The following is a 25,568-nucleotide window of genomic DNA, read 5'->3' as shown; positions in this document are numbered from 1 at the left end:
GTTGCGTTCATTTGTTATTTCAAAGATAAACTTTTGGGGGGAGAAAATTTGATGTAAATTCTAAGGATATGCAAATGAACTAAAGATAGAACTTATACAAATTTTACAAAAGTCTTTTTGATGGTACTTAAAATTTTTTTGTAATCAGAATTGTTAGTTATTGATGCATTGTCTTTGCCTCCCCTATTTAGCTCCTATAGTTTTTCTTTCCTTGCCCTGAAAGGTTTATGATTCTCTTTTAGTCACCATAATGTACATGTGTATGTTTATCTTTTAGAATTGTCATAGTTTTGAGGGTAATTAATAGACAATCCACTTTATTACATTTGAACTCAAAATAAAAATTACATACCTGAAATTGATAAATATATGAAATAAATTATACAAAAATAATAATGCAAATTTTTATTTAATATTCCAAAATTGCAGCTGTGTCATGCAACTATACCCATCAGTTCTGAAATGTTTTTGAAATGTTCTCTTCAGGTATTTTTTTTAAGCTCATGCTTTCAAGATTTATTCCTTGATCGCCTTCTTGATTTGGTTCATTTTTGTCTGGTGAAGGAGGTTTGTATAATAGTAGTGCAAAAACATTGAAGGAGATAGTGATTATTTTACAAACGATACCTGAATTTAAAAAACAAGAAGAAATGCAATGATCAGTTTAAGTTTCTAAGTATAGTAAAAAATATTCCTATAAATAGTTTTTATGATTTGATCCCATTTAAGTAATAAAATAAATAACAAAATAAGGTGTACATTGTTTAATAATAAAGATTTATGTTCCTCTGTACCTACTGAATTTATCTTAAAGAAAATGGATACATATTTATGTAAAAAATACACAGATCCTAGATTGCTTAGAGAGTTTAATACAAAATAAGAAGTGGTGTTATTTCCTAAAATGTTAATTATAAATTCTGAGAAAAATTATTTACAATTTTAAAACATTAAACAAGATTTATTTAACTCAATTCACAAAGCTTTACTCTTTCAGAAATGGACTTAAGGTTTTGAAATAACATAGTACTTCATATTTCAAAAAAATTGGAAATAAGAACTAATAGTTGACATTTGTTTTCTTCTTTTTTTTCCCCTGAGGCAATTGTTCTTATACACTTATACATAGGATCGTTACTCAACAGACCTTTGGTAAGATGATATGAATATCTTTCAGAAGAAATGTAAATGATCAACAACTATATATACTCTAAATCAGTAATAATGAAAGAAATAAGAGATTAAAACAATCCTGAAATGTCATCACAATGGAGGGCAAACACATGAGGATTACAGCTCAAATTACTACCCAGCAAAACTTGATCCTTCAGGGGGAAAATGCACATTCAATAAAATAGAGTTCTTTCAAGCATTCCTAGATAATAAAAAAAAAGACTTTCAAATGCAAGATTCAAAAAAAGTATAAAAAGGTAAATAGGAAAGAGAAATCCTTTGCCTTCTGCCTGCAATATTTTCTTTTTAACCCGAGTTTGACACATCAAACTTTTGGATTCTCTTTTCCGTCTTTTTATTGGTTCTGTTGTTCTAAAATTTGTTTTAAGGCATGATTTAAAGGTATTTAGAGGACTGTGGGGGAGAGCTCAGTTGAATCTCTGCCTTTTTTTTCAATCCATTTTGGCTCTATTCCCTCTCCATTAAAATCTTGCAATAATCCTAGAAATAGGTACTATTATTATCCTCACATTACAGATGAGAAAACTAAAGTTGAAACTGGTTAAACTACTTGCCCCAAGGTCACACAACTAGTGAGTGGTAGAATCTGAGCTTTTGATTTCAAATCCAACATTTTATCCACTGTGCTACAAAAGTGCCGAATGATGCACATTTGCTTATAATTATATTTGCTGTTACTTAAATCTATGTAGGTAGAGAAGGTGATGAGTATGTGATTATCACATGATTCTTAAACGGGGAAGCATGAAGTAGAATTATAAATCTTGATATTTTGATTCTTTTAAATAAATTTTAAAACTTTAAAACTAAGATTTAAAAAATAATTTTCTCAAAACCAATTAGTATTTATTGAACTTACAAACTTCAAGGTAGATCTGCTTTCATTCACTAATACACACATACACACACAAAAAACTCCATGAAGTTCAACTGGAATAAATATTTTATCTATCTTTCAGCAGGGAATATGATAATTATCCATAAATTGTGAAAGTTTTGAGAAGCTGTAATGCTTTTTTCTAGAATGTAGTTCTTGAAACTTCAGCAGAATACTTCTCCTCCCACCCCTCGCCCACCTAGCTGCCCCAGCAGAATACTTCTTTTAAAAACTCCCATAGCACATATATTGTCATCTTCCCTGAAGTCATATTGAGAAATGCAGTAGTAATAAAAAGCTTCCAAAGATCATGAAAAAGTGCATGAAATTAAATGGTCACCAAAAAAGGGAAGATTCTGTCTTTTAAACACTTTTGAGGCTGACTAAAAGTTTCTATGGTGTGTGTGTGTGTGTGTGTGTGTGTGTGGGTGTGCGCGCGCGCGCGCGCGCGATCACTCACACCTGTGCATGTGCATGCGATTAATGACTTTTTTCTCCACTTGTATTTTTTGATGGTATTTTCTTGAAATGTCAAAAAAGTCAAGTCTTTTTCATGTCAGCTGCTACCATCTGCTTTAGAAATACATTTTTAAAATATAAAAGTAATTTGTTGAATATTCAAACTTAATTAAGGCATTGTAATATGGCAATTTTATTGTATTTTTTACATTCTCAAGTTTATGACTGCTTGATGAACTTAAGACACAGAGTCCTATCCAAACTTGGTACTAATTAAGTAATTTATTGGATAATACAATACAAAACAAAATGCTTTAAAATTATTCCTTTTTAAAATATTGTCTATTTGAAAAGCCTATTCTATTCAATCTATTAAACAATAAAAGCTATCTATACTTATTTGACATAATTGGTTCCTTTCATATAATACTTAAATCTTTATTCCACAAGCACATTATTAAATAATAGAAAATAGCTAATATAACTATTTCTACTTTTTTTCTAATAAATTTCTAATATTTTCCATTTTTCTAACATTTTGCTGATAATATATAAATTTTTTACACACAATCCTAACAGTCTAATTCTTAAGGGAGGAAACACCAAAAGCCCTTTCTTTCCCTCACAGGAGCTCCTAACTATTTGTTTTATTATTTAAAATCTACATTTTTGATCCATTGTGAGCATTGAGACAAGATTCATTATTTCTTAAGAATCACAATGAATTCATAATGCAAATCATCTATTTAGCAGCAACATTCAAAGACATCTCCAGGATTAAATATCAGATAATCTTGGCATCTTCTCCACTATATTATTGAAAATTCTCAATGTTACAAAGAATGTTGTCGTCTTACTCAGTTACAAAATTTGTTGTCACACTTTTCTTCCAAAAATGACTACTATTGCCAATTCTATGAATATGATTTTTATGATAGATTATAGTTTATAACCAAAGACATTTAATACAGATCAATCTCATAAGCCAACAAGTCTGTAGTGATCAGAATCCAGACTGACTCTTATCTCGCAGTGTCTCACTCTAGGTTCATATGTCACCAAGTAAAACAGAAACTGTAAAATCTCTGACAATTTATTTTTTCAATCTATATTTTAAACAAATGACTATGTGATAACCTATGTATGATACAAGTAATAAAAGAGTATCTAGCTTCCATTTTTCTTTTCAGCATTAATATAGAATTATTTGATTCCTTGGAATCCTATTCTTTGCCCACGTTGTGACCTATAGTCTCCTTACTCCTCAAATCTCTCTCAGACCATCTCTCCTATACTAGCCATTTTTTCTCTTTTTCTCCTCTTGCTTCTTTGCTGACATTTTTCTCTCTTGAATCCCTCATCATTTTGGTAATTATTTCCTGACAAGCCTTAGCTTCGGAGTGTTTCCACCATTGTTTTTGTTTCCCAACTTGTGCTGTGAATAAAGATGGAAGAAACTCACATCAACTGGGTATTCATTTCTACTAGACAATCTTTCTATACCTGCCTTATCAGTTCATTATTCCACTCTCTTCAGAGGTTCTTCTGTACTGTTTTATCTTTCCTCAAACATTCATGGCTTCCTGTCCCCTCACCCCTTCCTCTTAGCTGAAAACTCTATCTCATATTTTACAGAAAAAATTGAGTTCTTTCACTGTGAACTCCTTTTCTCCCCTACTCTTCCATCTCTAGTCACTTAAATAAATACATTTTGCCACTGTTTTCTCTCTTCACCCATCTGACAGGAAAAGGAGGCTTTTCTCCTTTTTAAGGCTAACCACTCTCCTTGCTCAAGTGACTCTATTTCATCCCTTTTTCCTCAAATAAATTGCCCTTTACACTGTCATTGGCACTCTACTATGTATTTTCTTTTTTTCTTTTTTTTTAATTTAAGCTTTTTATTTTCAAAACATATGCAAAGCTATTTTGTCACCACTGAACCTTGCAAGACTTTGTGTTCCAATTTCATCCCCTCCCCTAGATGGCAAGTAATCTATGTTAAATATGGTAAAAAAAAAAATATGTTAAATCCAATACATGCATATATATTTATACAATTATCCTGCTGCACACATACACAAAAAAAGATCAAAAGGAAAAAAAAATGAGAAAGAAAATAAAATTCAAGGAAACAATAACAAAAGAAGTGAGAATGCTATGTTGTGATTCATATTCAATTCTCACAGTCTTATCTCTGGGTACAAATGGCTTTCTTCATCACAAGGTCATTGGAACTGGTTTGAATTATCTCATTAAAGAGAGTCACATCCATCAGAAATGATCATCTTAAAATCTTCTTATTACAGCGTACAATGATCTCTTGGTTCTGCTCATTTCACTTAAACAAGTTCATGTAAGTCTCTCCAGATCTCTCTGAAATCCTCCTCCTTATTGTTTCTTACGAAACAATGATATTCCATAACATTCATATATCATAACTTATTCAGCCATTATTCCACTGATGACTATCCACTCAGTTTCCAGTTTCTTCCCACTACAAAAAGGGCTACTGCAAACATTTTTTGTACATTTGGGTCCTTTCCCTTCTTTAAGATCTCTTTGGGATGCAAGCCCATCTGCTAAATATTTTCATAGACAGTCTCTCCTTCTCTACTGAATCATTCCCTAATGACTACAAACGTGCCTATATCCCCCTCATCCTGAAAAACTAATTACACAAACCCTCCATTGTGCTATTAGATTCTAAGTTTCTCGAGGGCAGGAACAGCCTTTAGCCTATACATAGTAGGCATTTAATAATTGTTTATTGACTAATTGATTTCCATATCTCTTCTGCCCTTTGCAGCAAAATGCCTTGAAAGGCGATCTAGAATAGTGTCTCTCCATTCTCCTCTCTTCTGTTCTTAGACCACTGAAACTACTTCCTCTAAAGTTACCAGTGATTTCTTCGCTACCAAATCCAATAGCCTTTTCTCAGACCTCATTCTTGACTTTTCTATAGCCTTTGACATGGTTGATCACCTTCTCTAGGAACACCTTTCTATCTTAGTTTTCTTCCCATTTGAGCAGCTCCTTCTCTTTCTCCTTATCCCAATCATGTCCTCTAATCCCAAGTGTCCCTCAGGCTTCTGTCCTGGACCCTCGTTTTCCTCTATATTGCCTCACTTGGTGATTTACCAGCTCCTATTGGCTTAATTATCTTTATGCTAATGATTCAAATCTTCCTCTCTTGCCCCCATCTCTTTGCTTACCTTGAATCTTGCATCTCCAACTCAGACATCTCAAACTGAATGACTGCTAAATAGCTTAAACTAATAGAATTTATCTTTCCCCTAATCCCTCTTCATTCCTGCTTACCCTATTAAAACATTATCCCAGATTCCCAGGCTTGCAACCAAGGATTCATTCTCAACTCTTCACCACCTCTTTCACTCCAATATATATAACTTCTTGTCTTGTAAATTCTATCAATTTCCCCTTTGCAATATTTCCCTATATAACACTGCCATTCAGGACCTCAGCACCTCACACTTAATTCTATTGCAATAGCAAACTGATGGATCTTCCTATCTCAAGCCTCTCCCTAATCCAATTCATCCTTCATTCAGCCACCAAAGTGATTTTCTTAAATCACAAGTCTGACCATACAATTCTCACATTACTTCATTACTTCCTGACCTTCTCCCACCCAATAAAAATAGGTGGAGCCCAATTGCCTTTTAGACCATATGCAAATGTAAAATGCAAATGCAAATCTCTCTTGTATGGCTAGCCTCCTCTTAACATTTCTAGTTTTCTTATACTACATATTCTTTGATCCTGTGACTAAATTTCTGGCTATTCCATCTGGCAGTCCCCCATACCTAAAATTGTCTTCAATTGTACTTACTGACTTCTCTGGCTTCCTTTAAGTATCAACTTACACAGGAAGCTTTTCCCAACTCCTTAATTGTAGTGTATTTATTCTGTTAATTATTTCTTATATATGCAGTTTGTTTGAATAATTTTATTTGCATGCTGTTTCTTCCATTTGAGCTCCTCAAGGGTAGTGTCTCTCTTTTGCTTCTTTCTGTATCCCCAATGCTTAGCTCATAATAGTAACTTAATTTTTAATGATTGAAATTTTGTAGAATGTTATCATATTTTTTCTTGTTACCTTTAGTAAATTGTTCCATTTAAAAAAAAAAATCCTGATTCTGTCATTCCTTTTTTTATCTAGGCTTACTAGCTTCATGTCACCTGTAAATTCCACTTATGTTATCATCTAAGTAAAAATATATAAAAATTAAGGTAAAATAAAATAAAAAGCATTTAATGAAAAAAAAAAAGCATTTGACTAATAAAGACCTGTAGCACTCTACTAGATATTTTATCAATAGTGATCCATTTATTAATCAATAGTTTCTAGATTTGATTATGGTATGAACTCATTTATCATTCAGCCTATCTTTTTCAGTCTTGCTAACAAAGGCTTGTAGGAGCCTTTATCAAAATATGTCTATGATATTCAATTGATAATATAAAAAAAATGGAAATCAAATTAATCTGGATCTTTTTCTTGTTCTTCATGGTTATAATTAATAATTGCAACTAATTTTACTCTCACTGAAAAAAAAAAAGCACCCGGAGAAGATTACAGTCCCCATTCATAAGTACTCTTATATCCTTAAACTATTCTTCATTCAGTCTGGTCACCCATCTATGAACTCATTTGAATTTATCAAAGGCTCTTTTGAAGCATGGAATACAGGACTGAACAAAATGCTTCACAGATGATATTACCTGCACAGATTACAGTATAATTATTATTCCTATTAAATTAAATACTCCATCAATGCAAGATATTTTTATTCAAAATTATAGACTATTGTCTCATATTAACAACATTAAGGCTTCATATGGATAGCTCTTAAACCATACCTTCTATAGTTCCTTGATTTCTATTCTATACTTGATTTAAACAAAATATCTATGTGTAAGGCTTTACATTTTAAACTATTTAATGATATTGTGAAACTGAGCTCACTATTTTATTCCTGCAGAGATGTCTTTGGATCCCGATTCTGTCATCTATTATATCCATTATCTTTTTCAGCTTGAAAAATTTGACAAATATTTTTCCTAAAGATCCATCCAAGCTACTAATAACCAGATAGGTCAACGACAGAGCCCAGAGACCTTCCCTGAATACTGTATTCCCTTGTCAAAAATAACCTTATTAGGAAGCTTGTGCTGGTAGTACAATTGAGTAGCAATAGCAATAATTAGAGTTCCTTGGTATGAAGGAAGGAAGTAAATCATTTTAATATGTGTTATAATGATCACAAAGATGATATCAATGTGATAGGAAATGGTAATGAAATCATATTAACCTAAAATTATTATTATTATTATGGGTATTGCTTAAGTACTGAAAGATCTTTCCCACTCAGGCACACAAGACCTATATATATTCTTCTGAAGCTATGGTCACCAAAATTCCTGGGTCACAGAGGGAAACTTAGAAAGTTTAATGTAATACATATGCAGGATATTGTGCTAGCAATACCAACTAGGGCATCTTTCTTGGATGACAGTGACTTAATATAGTAAAATAGAACATAGACATTAGATTTCAAGAAATTATAGACTAAAACTATCCTGATATTTTAAAACCAGAGTGAAAGTGAAAATTGAAAGAACCTACTAGTTATATCCTAAAAGAAATTACAAAATGAAAATACCCAACAATATTATATAGCCAAATTCAGTGTTTTCAGGTCAAAGAGAAAATATTGCATGCAGTCAGAAAAAATAATAAAAATTTCATGGAATCCCAAATAGGAACACAAAAGAATTAGCAGCTACCAGGATTTTAGGGCTTGAAATATGATATATTAGATGGCAAAGGAGCTAAGACAAAAACCTAGAATAACACACCAAGGAAAAGTGAGTATAATCATACAGGGGAAAAAAATGGATATTTAATGAAAAAGAGGACTTTGAAGTATTCCTGATCAAAAAAGCAGAGCTGAATAAAAATATGATTTCCAAACATAACATACAAAAGAAATATAAAAAAGGTAAACATGAGTGAGAAATCATAAAGGCCTCAAATTAGTTTAAACTGTTTGCATTCCTATAGAGGAAGATGATACATATAATTCCAAGAACTTTATCATTATAGGAAAGTTAGGAGGAGTCTAACTTAAAAGAACATGGGCTTGAGATATATGAATCTATTATGCTGGGATATTTATAAAAGAAAAATAGAAAACTAGGGGAGAAAATGTGTACTTGGAGAAGGGCGAAGGGAAAAGAATGGGGAAAATATCTCCCAGAAAATAAGTACTTAAGGAATTGTTTTTAAAATGTAAGGGAACATATGGGGAAGCTGGTAACAACTGAACTTCAGTCTCATCTAACCCGGGTCAAGTAGGGAAGAATATACATACACACACATACATATGCGTGTATATACACATATGCATAAACTCATACACCCACATACCCTGTGAGGTACAAAAATTCATCTTACCCAAAAAGGAAATTACAAGAGAAAGGGACTAAGAGAAAATGGGGAAGAAGAGGAATAAGAGAGAGTAAGCAGAAGCAAAGAAGAGCAAAACAGTTGTGCTCATAAGAGCTTCTTTTTCCTTTTGACTCCATAAACCTTTCTAAAATTTGCTAATATCTTCTAAAAGTATCATTTCTCCAGATGAATCCTCCAAAGTAGGCAGTGCTTCATCAGCTTTGATAGGTCTTGGGAGTTTCTTCATCAAATTCCAGATATAGGCTATTAAAAGATAGTAGACCTCTCTATCATTAATATTAGGTTGATATGTGTGTCAATATTTCTTAAGAATTCTTTCTTCTTATATTCCTTTTAAGTTTTTTATTCATTTTGAACATAAACACAAAAAAAGAAAAAAAAGCAGTTCCATGTACACAGCACAACATAAAAAGAAGATTCAATATGAAACCATGAATTTCCATTTCATAGTTTACTTTTTTTTTGAAAAATTATGTCATGAATACCATGCATCATTTTCAAAATTACCCCGCTTTTCCATGCTTTCTTCTGAATTGGTTTTTTCTGTCCTGTGAACTTTAAAATTTTTTATCCTTTCTTCTTCACCTTGCACCAGATAAGGCCATCATTTGACAAAGATATATTTACATAGGTAAAACCATACTATATATACTTTCATCTATCAGCTACTTCTCTGAAAGTGGACAGCATCACCCTTAGTTGTCCCCCATAGTTGATATGAATATTTATAATAGTCAAAATAACTTAGTCATTCACAGTTGTTCTTTGAACAATATTAGTAATACTGTACAAAATGTTCTGCTGGCTCTGCTCATTTCACTCTTCATTATTTCATTCGAGTCTTTTCACGTTCTTCCAAAATCAACTAGCTTATAATTTCTTATAGTATAGTTATAATAAATCAGAACCACCACACTACAACTTCTTCAGCTGTCCAATCAGTTGAGGATGGACATCTTCTTAATTTGTGGTTCCCTGCCACTACAAAGGAAGTTGCTATAAATATTCTAGAATATATATGTTCTCCTTCTTCCCTGATCACCTTGGGAAACATACTTAAGGACACATAATTTGACAACTCCTTGGGCATAATTTTGAAATTGTGGCTGGATCAGCCCATATTTCCATTGGCTTTATTAAAAAAAAAACAAAAACAAAAACAAAAAAAAAAAACAAACCTTTTTAATTTGGTGTAATTAAAACCATCCAATTCACACCTCACTATGCTATTTCTTGCCCATTCACAAATTCTTCTTCTATCCACAGCCCACTTGTTTTGCTGTCTTACCTTTCTATTTCTTAATAAGTAGCAAATAGTTTTTTTAATAATATTGCTTTATCATAAAGTTTAAGATCTAGTACTACAAAACTTCCTTTCTTTACATTTTTTCATTAAATATTTTGATACTGAACTTTTGCTCTTTGAATTTTGCTATTGTTTTTTCTATTTCAGTAAAACAACTTTTTTTGATTTTTTTTTTTAACCTTTGTTGTATGATTTCTCAACTTTATACTACTACCAGTGGATCCACATTAACATACCTTGGAACACAAATTGTACTTTCTTTTCCAATTTGCTGGAGAAGTAGACATTTCCTCCTTTGAAGCAATAACATTTCCAATAGGCTGAAAACTCTTAGCAGATGCACTGAGGTCAGAGCACTTAAGGCCAATTACTAATTGGCCAATACTCTATTAGTATATGCTTGGAGAAAGAATGGCCCTGCCCACTACACTGTACAAGCTTGATCTGTTTAAAAGGAGATTGGGTAGAGTAAGACGAGGGAGGGGGTGGAGTGAGAAAACCAGAGTCACTCCTGGCGGATTTGTGTCTAGATTCCATGCACTTCCTATTGCCACTCTGTTCACATCCACAAAGAATAAAGATCCAAGGACTTTTGCTGATCCTGACTCCGGCTAATTCTAAAGTATCCAGGGTGCTAACGGGATCTTCCCACTTATTACCCAATACTTTTAGTATTCAGTGGTCTTATTATTTTGCTTCTCTTTCACATTTTTATATCCCCCAACTTCCTAATGCTATTTGGTCTGTTATTTATTTTTTTACAACATAAGTCATTTGAGTGTATATTGTCAAGTCAAACATCATTGCTTCTAAATTGCAACAAAGAAAAAAGTTAGCAAAGCTAAAATAGCGATTACATCTGCCATTGTATGCAACATTTAATATTCACAGACCCCCTATCTTGCCACTGAAAAGAAAGTGAGGGGCATTTTATCATATGTTCTCCAGGAGCAAATATTTGGCACAAAATCTTGGTGTTTTAAATTATCTGTGTTTATGATGTTTGGATTTAATCAGAATAGCTCTCTGTTTTCAATGATTTTGGAAATTTTTCTTATATTATATTTTGCAGAATGATTTTATTTTATTTTTTATCTTAAAAATTTTTTGAGTTCCAATTTACCTGAAGAGGGCTGAAACTCAGAAAAGGTAATCTTGAATCAGACAACCAAGCACTTAAGGCTAATTACCTATTCGATGTGAGATGATGGCTCTATGTACATATTTAGATGAGATGGTGACGTGATGACTCTCCTCATTGTTGGTGCTTGCTGAATGTTTGGGGATGAGATAATCATAGGCAAGGATTGGAGGGCTGGGGGAGAGAAGTCAGAGTCATTTGACTGCAGGATGAGAAGGAGGGAAGCTGGAGACTCTGGACTCCAGAATCCAGGATACATCTTTGGCAAACCATGTGGTAATTTGCCTGCCTCCTTCACTTCTCCCCCTAAAGACCAAGGACTTTGATTAATCCTGACTCTGACTGATCCTGAGGCCCTCCAGGGAGCTAGTCTGGACATTACATTTACTTTCTTCCATCTAGTCCCTCCTCCATCCATTAGAAAGGTAAGCAAAATGATACCCTTTATACATGTAAAGTCATATAAAATATATTTCCTTATAATCAATGTTGCCTCCTCCTCCAAAAAAGCAAGAAAAACAAATACAAAAAAATCCTTCAATCTGCACTAAGTTTGTCAGTTTTCTCTCTGAAGGTAGAGAACATTTTAAATCATAAATACTTTGGGATTTTTGTGGACCATTGTATTAATCTGAGTCTTTCATAGCTAATTATCTTTACAATATTGCTATTTTACTGTGTAAATTGTTCTTTGAGCTTGATTCACTTCACATTGCTTCAATTTATATAAATAAAACATTCTGGGTTTTTCTGAAATCATTATCCTTATCATTTTCTATAGCATAATCATTTCCCATCACAATCTTATACCACAACTTCTTCAGTCATTTCCTGACAGTCATTTCCTCAATTTCCAATTCTTTGCCACAAAAAGAGCTACTATAAATAGTTCATAATATATAAGTTCTTTTCCTTTTTCTTTGATATTTTTGGGAAAGCAAAGTAGTACTGCTTAATCAAAGGGTATATACATTTTTATAATTTTTTGGCATGGTTCCAAAATATTATCTAGAATAGTTCACAACTCTACCAAAAGTGTAGCAGTATACCTATTTTTTCACATCCTCTCCAATAATTGTCATTTTTCCTTTCTATTATGTTAACCACCCTTCTTTTTCATGAGAAATGGTATCTCAGAGTTGCTTTAATTTGCTTTTCTCTATTCAGTAGTGATTTAGAGCATTTTTATATATAGCTCTGAGTTCTCTTGGAAACTGCTTTCACCTCCCTTTTACCTTTTATCAATTGTAGAATGGTTTGCTCTCTTTCCCCCCCTTCTCTCTTTCTTCTCTTTCCCTCTCTCTCTGTGTCTTTGTTTCTCCTCTCCCTCTCTCTCCCTTCTTCTTTTTCATTCTCTCCCTCTCTCCCCTCCTTCCTATATATTTGAGAAGTGAGACTTTTGTCAGAAAAAAAATTGTGTAAATTTCCCCCCAGTTTCCTGATTTCCTTCTAATTTTAATTACTTTAGTTTTGTTTGTGCAAACATTTTTAATTTCTTGTAATTAAATTAGCCATTTTATCTCCCATGATCTTCTTAACCTCTTGTTTGGTCATAATTATTTATGTTTGGTTTCTGTCAAACTATTTTGAAGTTTTTCTAGCACTTTGTGTAGAATAGTGAGTTCTTGTCCCAAAGGCTATGGGTTTATCAAAAACTAGATTACCATGGTCATTTACTTCTGAATATCCTACACCTAAATCCATTCCACTAATCAACTAAACATTCTGTTTCTTATTCAGTGCCATGTTGTGTGTTTGTGTTTTAATAATTACTGCTTTGCAGTATGGTTTAGAACTGCTAGGCCAAATTTTCTTCACCTTTTCTCCCATTGATTCTCTTGATATTCTTGAATTTTTGTTCTCCCAGCTGAATTCTTCATTGTTTCTTTTTAGTTTTATAAAATAATTCTTTAGTAGTCTGATTGAAATGGCTCTGAATAATAAATGGATTTAGGTATGATTGTCATTTTATTTTGGGTCAGCCTATATATCAGCAATGAACATTTCTCCATTTTAACCTTTATTTGTGTGAAAAGTATTTTGTAATTGTGTTCATTTAGTTCCTGCGTGTCTTGGTTATAGTGTGATTTTAGGTTAATTTTATTCCTAATTAATTCCTAGTTAATTAGATTCCTGAGGAATCTAAAATTATTAAATTATCTCTGGGCATTCTGGGCATCCATAGTCACCTGGATTGGTAGAATTCATATTTTTTAGTTATTACCTTTTAATTTGTCTTATTTTAAAATTATCCTTATTTTCTCATTTGAATGGAAATTTGAATGCATTTTCTTCCATTTATGTATATTCAAGGTCTTTTACAGTATTTTTGTGATTTTGGAGAAATTTTGCAATGTGTCATATGAAGGTGCCTATTCAGTTTTATTTTATTAAATTATTCTTGAAGACTTTTGATTTATTGAATAATTTTTATCTTACTTTCTTCTTTTAGTAGTTATATTTCTTTTCTAAGATTAACCGTTGCAAAGCCTCTTGACAATCTTCTTTTACTTTTTAGGATCCTGAAGAATTTATTGTTCAAATTTTATTAGGACTTTGAGATTTCCTTCATTTGATGAAACATGGTTTTTTCATTTTGTTGTTGTATAATGCTATGAATTGCTTGAAATAACAGTATATGAAATACAGGGTCTAGTGTGCCTAAGTTCTATAAAACTTTTCTGCAAGTTCTACTGTGGGATACAGCAGTTAGTGAAGACCATAACTAGATATCTGGCCTTCTTTGGGTCATTCTGCTAGGTTAGACAGACCTTGATTATCAAGACTTTTTTTTTTTTTCTTTAGCAGAGTTTTGCTAAAATAGAGAGTGAAAGATCACAAATGAGTTTTGCTCTCCTAAATGTACCCAACAAACACCTAAAAAGAACACTAGACTAAATAACAGTCAAGATATTCAAAGAGAAACGACAATAAGCACATTCACCAAATACAGATTTCCACAAAAAGATATCCAAAAGACTGAATGCATTGGAAAAGTTAATTCTGCCAGGAAAGATAATTTGGTAATAGGTAAACAAGCTGCAAGCCTTTCAGTCTTTAGACCAGAGATAATGCAGTGGTACATAAACAAAGTCCATGGCACTGTATATTTCCATGTCAGAAAGAGTGGAATTCACAAAGGAAGCTCAAAGAGGGATGGATGTGGTAGATGGATCCAGTACAATCCTGATTGAAATACATAAGACAGGGGGCAAAATGACCAGCACAAAAACATGTGGTTTTCTAGAGGGCCCTAAAAGTTGTAACACTTTGGACCCTGGGTCAAGAGAAGAAGCCCAAAATAGTCATAAAGCACTAAAGCAAAAGTCGAGGCACTTTCACCCGAGAAATTTTAGTAGGCCCTGAAAATGTTGAAGATTACAGCATTCTGACCCACAATAATTCTGGAGTCCTAAAACCTGCCAGAGATATGAGTGTAAATATACTAGTGGAAGTGGACATTAGATAAAGGAGCCCAGAAAACAGAGGTCAGGCAAAACAGGGCAATATTATCCACCCAAAAGTTGGGAAAGTGGCAGAGCCTGTCTGTGGCATATTTTCATTTGGAAATAGAGGTGGGACATATGAGTAAAGAGAATATGTCATTGAACATTATGAGTTAAAAGATATCCATGAGGTAAACATATAAATAAAGAATAATTTCACAACAACCAAAGAGTCTCTCTTTGTTTCTCTTTCTCATAATTTAAAATGGCTAAATGATGAGTGATTGCTTACTTTACAAGAGAAAAGAAACAATTATTCCTACACAATATTAAATGTCTTTAATGTTCACAGTGGAGAGTTAAATAAGATAAACAGAAAGTTAACAGCAAATTTTGATGGTCCTAAGGAGGAAAAAAAAAAAAAAACTAGGAAAAAAGAAAACAATTCAACTTCAGAGAGTTGATTGTAAGGAAGGATAAAAGGGGAAAAATGTTAAAGAAAAACTGATCAAGATCGGAACAAGAAGAAGAAAAGGGGAAGGATTAGTAATTGATTGCTCCAATTATAGATCACCAGTGTAAATCAATTTTCTTTCAGCACCTTACAAAGAGGTAAATAGAAAAATGGGTTGGCAAGAAGGAAAATGTATAAGACTGAATACAAGAAAGAATGAGAAGGGAGGGAAGAAAATGACCAGATTGAATTATAAGTGAATTGTAATCAACATCAACATTTAATTGTAATACAACAAAAAAAAACTTTGCAAAAATCTGTAAAGAAATAGGTCTCACCAAATTTCTTCTATGATATAAATAATGTCTTATTATTAAAAGTAGGCTGAGACAAATTAGAGAAAGAAATGATGGATATTCCCAATGAATATCAATATAAAAATATTCAATAAAATATTAATAAAGAGACTAAAGTAATACTTAAAAATTATTATGTATTATGGCTATCTTGGATACACCAAGAATATAGGGTTGGTTAAATATTACAAAAGTTTCAAACTTAACAGATCACATTTAAAGAAGTCACATGATTATGTTAACAGATACAGAGAAAGCTTATGACAAAAACAATCTCCAACTTTTTCTATTAAACACATTAAAAAGCAAAGAAATAAATGCATTTTTTCTTTTTATGGTATATCATATTTATCTAAAACCAAGAGACAGCATTATATAAGTAAGAAATTCTTATAAGATGAGGAATAAAGCAAGGATGTTTCTGTCATACTCTTTTTGTTACAGCAATAGCATAAGTAAAAGAAATTATGGGAATAATCCATTTAGGAAGGCCAGAGAAGTAACTTAGAAATTAATTAACAGAATCAAAGACTTTAATATGTTAGCAGGTTATAAAATAAATCCATGTAAATCTCTACTGTTTTTAATATTACCAACAATAGCCCAGAAGAAAAGATAGAAGAAATTCTATTAAAATAATAAAATAATTACAGAATGCACAAAATATTTGGGACACTTACCAAGATATATACAAGAATTATATAAGCAAAACTAAAAATATTCTTCATGGAAAAAAGACAGACCTAAGTAATTTGAGAGATATTAGCTGCTCAGGATCAGGCTGTGCCAATATAATAAAAAAGACAATACTGTGTAAATTAACTGACTTATTCATTGCTATACCAAATAATCTGTTTTACAGTTGTCAAAAAAGAAATAATAACAAAATTCATACTAGAGAAAAAAGGGTAAAGAATGTCAAGGGAAATAATGAAATTGAGTAATCAATCAATTAACATTTATTAAACATCTACAATGTGGTATGTACTCTCAAAAATGGAAAGGGAGGGAACCTATCACTACTAGATAACAAACATATCACAAAGAAGTAATCATCAAAATTATTTGGCATTAATTAAAAATAGAAAAATTTATCAGGAAAACAAATGAGAATGCAAAATGTAAAGGCTAATAAACAGCAGTATAAGTATCTTCGTTATTAGAAAAATATATTTCCATTGTACATGATTGTATTGCTTGTTTTAATTTACAATTTTCTTGTTAACTTTTTTTGAATTGATAAAATAAGAGCTCCTGAGCCTATGTAATCAATGACAAAACAAAGTCAAAGCTCCTACATCCAAAACCTCCAAGAATAATAAGAATTGGGCTCACGCTATTAAAGAGCTCAAAAAGGATTTTGGAAATAAGAGAAATAGAAGAACAATCGGGAAGAGAACTGAGAGTGGTGCAAAAGGAAATACAAAAAGCTAATGAGAAGAAGAATGCTTTAAAAGGAAAAACTGGCTAATTGGGAGGTACAAAAACTCAGTGAGGAAAATAATTCCTTTAAAAATAGAATTGAACAAATGGAAGTTAATAACTTTATGAAAAATCTAAATATAAAAAAGCAAAACCAAAAAAAAAAAAAAGAAAAGAAAAAATTATGAAATAGCTCATTAGAAAAATAACTGACCTGAAAGGTTGATCCAGGAGAGAGAATTTAAAAGTTATTGGTCTACTTGAAAGTCATGATCAAAAGAAGTGCCTGGACATCAACTTTCAAGAAATTATCAAGAAAAACTGTCCTGATATTCTAGAACCAGAGTACAAAATAGAAATCGAAAGAATCCACTGATAACTTCCTAAAAGAGATCTTAAAATGAAAACTCCTAGTAATATCACAGCCAAATCTGGAACTCCTAGGTCAAGGAGAAAATATTGCCAGCAGCCAGAAATAAACAATTCCAGTAGAGTCAGGATAACATAAGGACTTACATTAAAGGTTCTTCTATATTAAAGGACCAGAAGTCTTGGAATATGATATTTTGGAGAGCAATGGAGTTAGGATTACAACCAAGAATCACCAATGAGTATAATTCTTCAAAAAAAAAAAAGATGATCATTAAGTGAAATAGAGGAATTTCACGCATTCATGATAAAAAGACCAGAGCTAAATAGAAGACCTGATTTTTAAACATAAGATTCAGGAGAAACACAGGGAAGTAAGCAGGAAAAGGATATCATAAGAAACTTTATTAGGTTTATCTGTTTACATTCCTACAAGGGAAGTTACTTGTCGTTCATGAGAACGTTTTCATTATTATGGCAGTTAGAAAGAGTATATATAGACAGAGGGTACAGATGTGAGGTGAATATGAAGGGATAATAACAAAAAATATATAATTAAAGAATTAGAGAGGAATGAACCAGGATAATGGGAAAGAAAGACATGGACACAAATTATTTGCTATAAAAAGAGGCAATAAAATGTTTTTACAATGAAGGGGAAGAAGGGGAGAAGAAAGGAAGTGAACTTTATTTTCATCAGAATGGGCTCAAAGGGTAAATTACATAAACACTCAATATGGTTACAAAAGTCTATACTACCTTGAAGCAAATTAGGAGAGGAATGAGATATGAGAGTGATAAAAGAGAGGGCATATTGAGGAAGGGGTGGTCAGTAGCAAAATACTTTTGAGGAGGGTCGGGATGAAAGAAAAAAGAGAATAAATAATCATGTGCCTTATTAATAGGGGTGGCAGTGGGTAGGAAGGGAGAGAATCTGGAACTCAGACTTTTAAAAAAATGTAAAAAAGTATTTTACATGGGGAAAATAAAAATATTAAATAAAAATGCACTTAAAAAAATGTCAAATAGGATGAGTTCAGAAAAATCTGGAAAGACTTACATGAATTGATCCAAACTGAAGTAAGCAGAACCAGGAGAACATTGTACACAGTAACAGCAATATTGTATAATGAATTGTGAATCACTTACCTTTTCTTGCCAATACAATAATCCAAGGCAATCCCAAAGGGTTTATGATGAAGCATGTTACCTGCCTCCAGAGGAAGAACTGATACTGTCTGAATACAGATTAAAACGTGCTATTTCCTTTCCTTTCTTCCTTTCCTCCCTCCCCTTCGTCTTCTCCTTCCTTTCTTCCTTTCTCCCTCCTTCTCTTCCCTTCTTTCCTCCCTCTCTTCCTTCCTCCCTTCCTTTCCTCCCTCCCTTTCTCCCTCCTTTCCTTCCTTGCTTCCCTCATTTCTTCCTTCCTTCCTTCCTTTCTTCTTCTCCCTCCCTTTTTTCTTCTCATAAATGATCAAATGATCAATACAGAAATATTTTATATGATCTCACATGTATAAACTACATCAGATTGCTTACTGTTCTCAGGGAGAATGGGAGAAAGAATTTGGAATTTTTTTTAATGTCTAAAAATTGTTTTGAAATATTATATTTTTAAAAAGACAGGAATGGGAGGGATACCTTGCTATTCCTTATTCCATATCCCAAATCTGTATTTTTCCTAAAATCTCTCTTTCCTCATCTCTTGCTCCTTACTTCCTTGGGTTCCTTCAAGTCTCAGCTAAAATGCCACCTATAGCAAGCAAGAATCTTTTTTGGTCCCCAATAATGCTAGTGCTAGGCATAAAGAATGAAATTATAAATAAATTAGAGGAACACAGGATTGTTCACCTCTCAGACCTGTGGAAGAGGAAGGAATTTATGACCAAAGAAGAACTAGAGATCACTATTGACCACAAAATAGAAAATTTTGATTATATCAAACTGAAAAGTTTTTGTACAAACAAAACTAATACAGACAAGATTAGAATGGAAGCAATAAACTAGGAAAACATTTTTACAGTCAAAAGTTCTGATAAAGGCCTCATTTCCAAAATATAGAGAATTGACTAATTTATAAGAAATCAAGTCATTCTCCAATTAATAAATGGTCAAAGGATATGAACAGACAATTCTCAAAGAAATTGAAACTATTTCTAGCCATATGAAAATATGCTCCAAATCATTATTAATCAGAGAAATGCAAATTAAGACAACTCTGAGATATCACTACACACCTGTCAGATTGGCTAGAATGACAGGGAAAGATAATGCAGAATGTTGGAGGGGATGTGGGAAAACAGGGACACTGATACATTGTTGGTGGAATTGTGAACACATCCAGCCATTCTGGAGAGCAATTTGGAACTATGCTCAAAAAATTATCAAACTGTGCATATCCTTTGATCCAACAGCATTACTACTGGGCTTATATCCCACAGAGATCTTAAAGAAGGGAAAGGAACCTGTATGTGCAAGAATGTTTGTGGCAGCCCTCTTTGTAGTGGCTAGAAACTGGAAACTGAGTGGATGCCCATCAATTGGAGAATGGCTGAATAAATTATGGTGTATGAATATTATGGAATATTATTGTTCTGTAAGAAATGGCCAGTAGGATGATTTCAGAGAAGCCTGGAGGGACTTAGATGAACTGATGCTGAGTGAAATGAGCAGAACCTGGAGATCATTATATACTTCAACAACAATACTATATGATGATCAATTCTGATGGACAGGGTCCTCTTCAACAATGAGATGAACCAAATCAGTTCCAATAGAACAGTAATGAATTGAACCAGCTACATCCAGCAAAAGAACTCTGGGAAATGAGTATGAACCACTACATAGAATTCCCAATCCCTCTATTTTTGTCCACTTGCATTTTTTATTTCCTTCACAGGTTAATTGTACACTATTTATTTTTGTACAGCAAAATAACTGTATGGACATGTATACATATATTGTATTTAACATATTTAACATGTATTGGTCAACCTGCCATCTGGGGGAGGGGGTGAGAGGAAGGAGGGAAAAAACTGGAACAAAAGGTTTTGCAATTGTCAATGTTGAAAAATACATGCATATATCTTGTAAATAAAAAGCTATTAAAAACAACAACAACAACAACAGCAAAACAATGCTAGTGCCTTTCCTGAATTTCTTTCTAGTTTTCTCTCATATATATATGGATTGATGCATGGATGGATTGTTTATGGTTGTATTTTGTCTCCCCTGTAACAATGTAGGCTCCTTGAAGGCAAGAGGTACTTTTGCCTTTTGTTTTAGACTAAGCATATAGCTTATCATCTGCCACATAACAAATGCGTTGTTCTTGTTGTTGCTGACAGTAGTGAAGGACTATAATAATGTTTGTTGATATTTTTCTCAAAGATAAGTACAAGGACCCCATGTTTATGGAGATGAAGAAAGGGCTAGATAAAACTCTGGCATGAATTGGTATTTAAAAAAATCCTAGGTGTTTTCCATATTTAGCTCTAAAAGTATATGTTCTCCATTGACATTTGAGACCCAATTATAAATACAATCAGTGTAATAGTTATGATGTAATGATTAGATAATGAGCATCTATGGAACTACATATATCAGGAAAACGAAGATGATATACTTCCACAGCAAATGCAAGCCTTCAGAGAGGTTTTTCTGTCAGAGGGAGATATAGACAGTTTAGAGGAGTCATATATGGTAATATCCAAATTGAAAGTTGAACTTCAGGACCTACATATAAGGAGTAAATTGTGTCAGCTTACCCACTGGACCCTTAGAAATGCAGAGAACATAAGCCACTACATAGTACATTTGCCTCTTAATGGAGACTAACAGTAATTTTAAAGTCTTACCTTCAATTTTCGAGGCCTTTGACCTTTGAAAGCTCTTATTGGCTTCAATACCTATAAGGGCTGGCTTGATCCAGAATATGTTCTACACATGTTCTATACATGTATATTTAGCATATTTGACCAACAAAGTCCACTTAAGCTATTATTCCTCTTGTAACCAGGATGCTGAGTATGACATTAATGTGGTAGAAATCAAAGTAATAGTTTTAACATAAGCTTGGAGTTAGGAGGGATCTCAGAAGTCTTATAATCCAATTCTTATCTCAACAAGAATTGCCTTTATAATCATATACATAAGTGGTCATCAAATTTCCTCTTGGAATACTCCAGTATGAGAAAAATCACTACTTTCTTAGTCCATTCTATTTGTAAGTGGCTCTAATTGTTATTAAGTTTGCTCATATATTCTATGAGTCCATGAAAATACTCATTAATTGAAGAAATTAATTCTTTGGAGTATTATTTCTAAATGATGGTACTTTAAACTGGGCTTTCATATATTAATATGTATCAAAATGTCATCACTTACTTATTCCTACCAGCATGTAGGCCATTTTGAAGTTGTCATAAATCCGGCAAGCTCCTCTAACTCCACAATCGTTAAGGTCCCACAGTACACAAGAGCTGTCTATTGCAATTCCAAAGATCATTGGTCCAGGAATAGTGCCTAAGAGGAATGTGGTTATATACAAACAATCTATGAGAAAACACTACATATTAGGTTCATGTTCTATTTATCATATTTAGATATATACATATATTTCAAGCATCTAATAACCATTATTTTACATTTTCATGCTGAGTCAGGGTAGCAAGAAGTATTATACATTGAAATATATTAACTCCTTAAGGTAGAAATTATTAGATTTTTATCTTTGTCATCCAGCACCTAGCAGACTTCCTTGTCAATAAAAGATTAATGAATTAAGTTTTAAGGGAAGCTGGAAAAATTCTCCTCTTTGTAGGCATTCTCATGTAGTAAAAAGCCTTTTTGTTTCAACATAGTTTAAATGTAGTCTTGAAAATGGTAGACATATTGGAAGATGAACTCTCAAAATCTATTTCATATTTATGAATCTATAAATTCAATTTGAAATTACTTTGAGCAGACTACAAATAAACAACATGAAATATTTAGACAATAAAAATTTCAAAGTTCTGCGATACTACTAAGATGAGTCTATTAAGTCTCAAATGATTATGTAGGTCAATTAACAGTGACAGAGCACCAGTATCTATTATCATTATGTCAGTTTTGGGACTGGTGTTATGATGTGACTATTTTATTAAGTCCATTTTATAACCTTTATTGGGTTTTCTAATAAGAATAATGGTTATCATTTCCATGGTGCCTAAGACTTTTCAAAGCACTTTACACATATTATCTCACTTGGTCCTCATAACAAATCCGTGAAGTGGATACTACATTGTACTCATTTTGCAGATAAGGAAATAGGTTGAGAGACTGAGATGAAATGTTTTCAGCAGAGTCACACAGCAAATAAGTATCTGGGAGTAATATCCAAACTCAGGTTTTCCTGGTTCCCCATCCAACATTCTGTTTATTATACCACCTCCTTACCTCAGTAGTCTTTGAGAACAATCTCTGAGAAATATATAATCTAAGATAAAATTATTTGCTACACAAAAAGTCATCAGTCATTGTATGTGATTTGCTAGAGAAGAATTATGACTACATCATATTAATCTTCATTTGCTGTTTAAGGGCAGAAAAGCACATTGACTAACTGTGCATACCCTTTGATCCAGCAGTGTTTCTACTGGGCTTATACCCCAAAGAGATACTAAAGAAGGGAAAGGGACCTGTATGTGCCAAAATGTTTGTGGCAGCCCTGTTTGTAGTGGCTAGAAGCTGGAAAAGGAATGGATGCCCATCAAATGGAGAATAGTTGGGTAAATTGTGGTATATGAATGTTATGGAATATAATTGTTCTGTAAGAAATGACCAGCAGGATGAATACAGAGAGGCTTGGAGAGACTTACATGAACTGATGCTAAGTGAAATGAGCAGAACCAGGAGATCATTATATACCTCAACAACGATACTGTATGAGGATGTATTCTGATGGAAGTGGATCTCTTCGACAAAGAGAGCTAATTCAGTTTCAATTGATCAAGGATGGACAGAAACAGCTACACCCAAAGAATGAATATAAACTGCTTGCATTTTTGTTTTTCTTCCCGGGTTATTTATACCTTCTGAATCCAATTCTCCCTGTGCAACAAGAGAACTGTTCGGTTCTGCACACACATATTGTATCTAGGATATACTGTAACCTATTTAACATGCATAGGACTGCTTGCCATCTGGGGGAGGGGGTGGAGGGAGGGAGGAAAAATTCGGAACAGAAGTGAGTGCAAGGGATAATGCTGTAAAAAATTACCTGGCATGGGTTCTGTCAATAAAAAGTTGTTTAAAAAAAAAAAAAAAAAGGAGAGAATTTTGAACTTAAAAAAAGAAAAGAAAAGCACATTGACTTCTTATTAGCTAATGCTATTTTCTTTAAATGTTAATAAAATCCCAAATGTTATATATCTGATATTTAATTATAGAAGAAGTCTTAATTTTTGTATAAGATTTATTACCATAAAATGAGTCAGCTCTCCAAATGGGGCAACAAGTTTAAAACTACCATGCAAATCAATAATCTCATGTCATTTAGTAAACATGCTAATTAATAACATTTGATATTCTTGACCTAAATCTCTGTGACAGAGACTCCAGAATACTGGTTTGTCTCAGGGTTCATTTAAATCTAATAAACACAAGTCAAGATATCACCCCATGATGTCAATGGTCCTTTTTGAAAATGATGAACAACGGTAACAAGATAAAATTTTCTAGTCTTAAGCTCATCCCCTATGATTCAGGGGATCTGCAAGAAGGTTTTATAATTTTGAATACTCTGAGAATTCCACTCAATTTAGTGAGAGGCTCTGGGCTGGGAGATCTTGTCACAATACCAAACTCTTAAGTAATCTCAGAACTTATTAGCTATCATAAGAGTAGAAATGTAACTATAGGTTTTAATTAGTACTATTGAAATATTTTTGGTCCCCAGCTTCCCTGTTGACAGAGAATATATAGAAATGAGATTTTCTGTATGTGTATGTGTGTGTGTGTGTGTGTGTGTGTGTGCGTGCGCACATACACACAAATGTACACACACGTGAAGATCTAGAAAGAAAGCTCAATGGTTCTCTTCTAGTTTACTAGGATAGAGGGAGGAAAATATAAGACAGATTCTATCCAATTATCCAACCAACCACCTGTTGAGCATGTATTGCTATTGGGGACTTACATAATTAGTTCAAAACTATTTTGTTAAAAGATATTCCTGGGAGTACAGTTGCCTAACAGTCTCTTGAGAGAGTTCTTTTAAAAATATTTTTATTTACTTCATTAAATATTTCAATTACATGTAATTTTTTAATATTTAAAAAAAATTTGAGTTTTAAATTTCCTCATTCTCTCCCACCTATCTCCTTAAGAAGGCAAATAATTTGACAGTAAGTTACCTATGAAGTCACATAAAAATATTTCCACATTAGCAATGTTGCAAAAGAAAACACAAATAAAATAAAATAAAGCAATAAAAAAGTATGCTTCAATTTCTATTCATAGTTAATCAGTCCTGAGAGATTCTAAAATGAAAATTATTAGTTGTCTAGATAAAACATCATTTGCTATGTGAGACTGTTATTTTACAAAGTTATGAATGCTGCCTAAAAACCATTAGCTACAAAGTTAGTCTCTGTCTTTAATGAGAAAGTTATGATTTCATAAAAAGAACCAGGAGAAATGTCTTGTTTTAATCATTTTCCAAATCTAGGAAGAATTAAGACACAAAAGTTTACACATTTAAAATTGTGCTGTTTAAGTGTACAACAAAGGGATTAGGCTGTTTTCATAAAGCCTGAAAACATTTTTTCATAGAAACAACATGATGGTTAGATTCCTAAATAACCACACGCACAAAACCCTATTTATTTTGTAACATAACTGAAGTACTGTAATAATGGTATTAATAATGAATAATAACAATAGTAGTAACAGCAATATTAAATATAATGATCAAATGAGATAATATTTGTAAAGTTCTTAGCACAGTGTCTGGCACATAGTAAGTACTACACAAATGCTTTTTTCCTTTCCTTTTCCTTTTCTCCTTC

General features: G+C 32.6%; 1 protein-coding gene across 3 annotated transcripts in view; it reads right to left on the bottom strand.

Annotated features, from left to right (window-relative positions):
* Nucleotides 1–390: 390 nt before the first annotated feature.
* The window catches only part of LOC127560571 (solute carrier organic anion transporter family member 4C1-like), a 177,497-nt gene continuing 152,319 nt past the window's right edge, over nucleotides 391–25,568 (bottom strand). For 2 of the 3 annotated variants that reach the window (XM_051995258.1, XM_051995266.1), the window contains 2 exons: nucleotides 21,904–22,041; nucleotides 391–627 (listed from right to left, as the gene is read on the bottom strand). In XM_051995258.1, coding sequence (XP_051851218.1) covers nucleotides 452–627; nucleotides 21,904–22,041 — 314 coding nt within the window. In that variant the 3' untranslated portion in view covers nucleotides 391–451. The remainder of the gene's footprint in view (nucleotides 628–21,903; nucleotides 22,042–25,568) is intronic. The other variant, XR_007953364.1, reaches the window with a different exon arrangement.

Source organism: Antechinus flavipes, chromosome 1 (genome assembly GCF_016432865.1).
Source record: "Antechinus flavipes isolate AdamAnt ecotype Samford, QLD, Australia chromosome 1, AdamAnt_v2, whole genome shotgun sequence".
NCBI lineage: Eukaryota > Metazoa > Chordata > Mammalia > Dasyuromorphia > Dasyuridae > Antechinus > Antechinus flavipes.
Note: the sequence above shows the minus strand (reverse complement) of the source record. Positions and strands in the feature narration are given on the sequence as shown.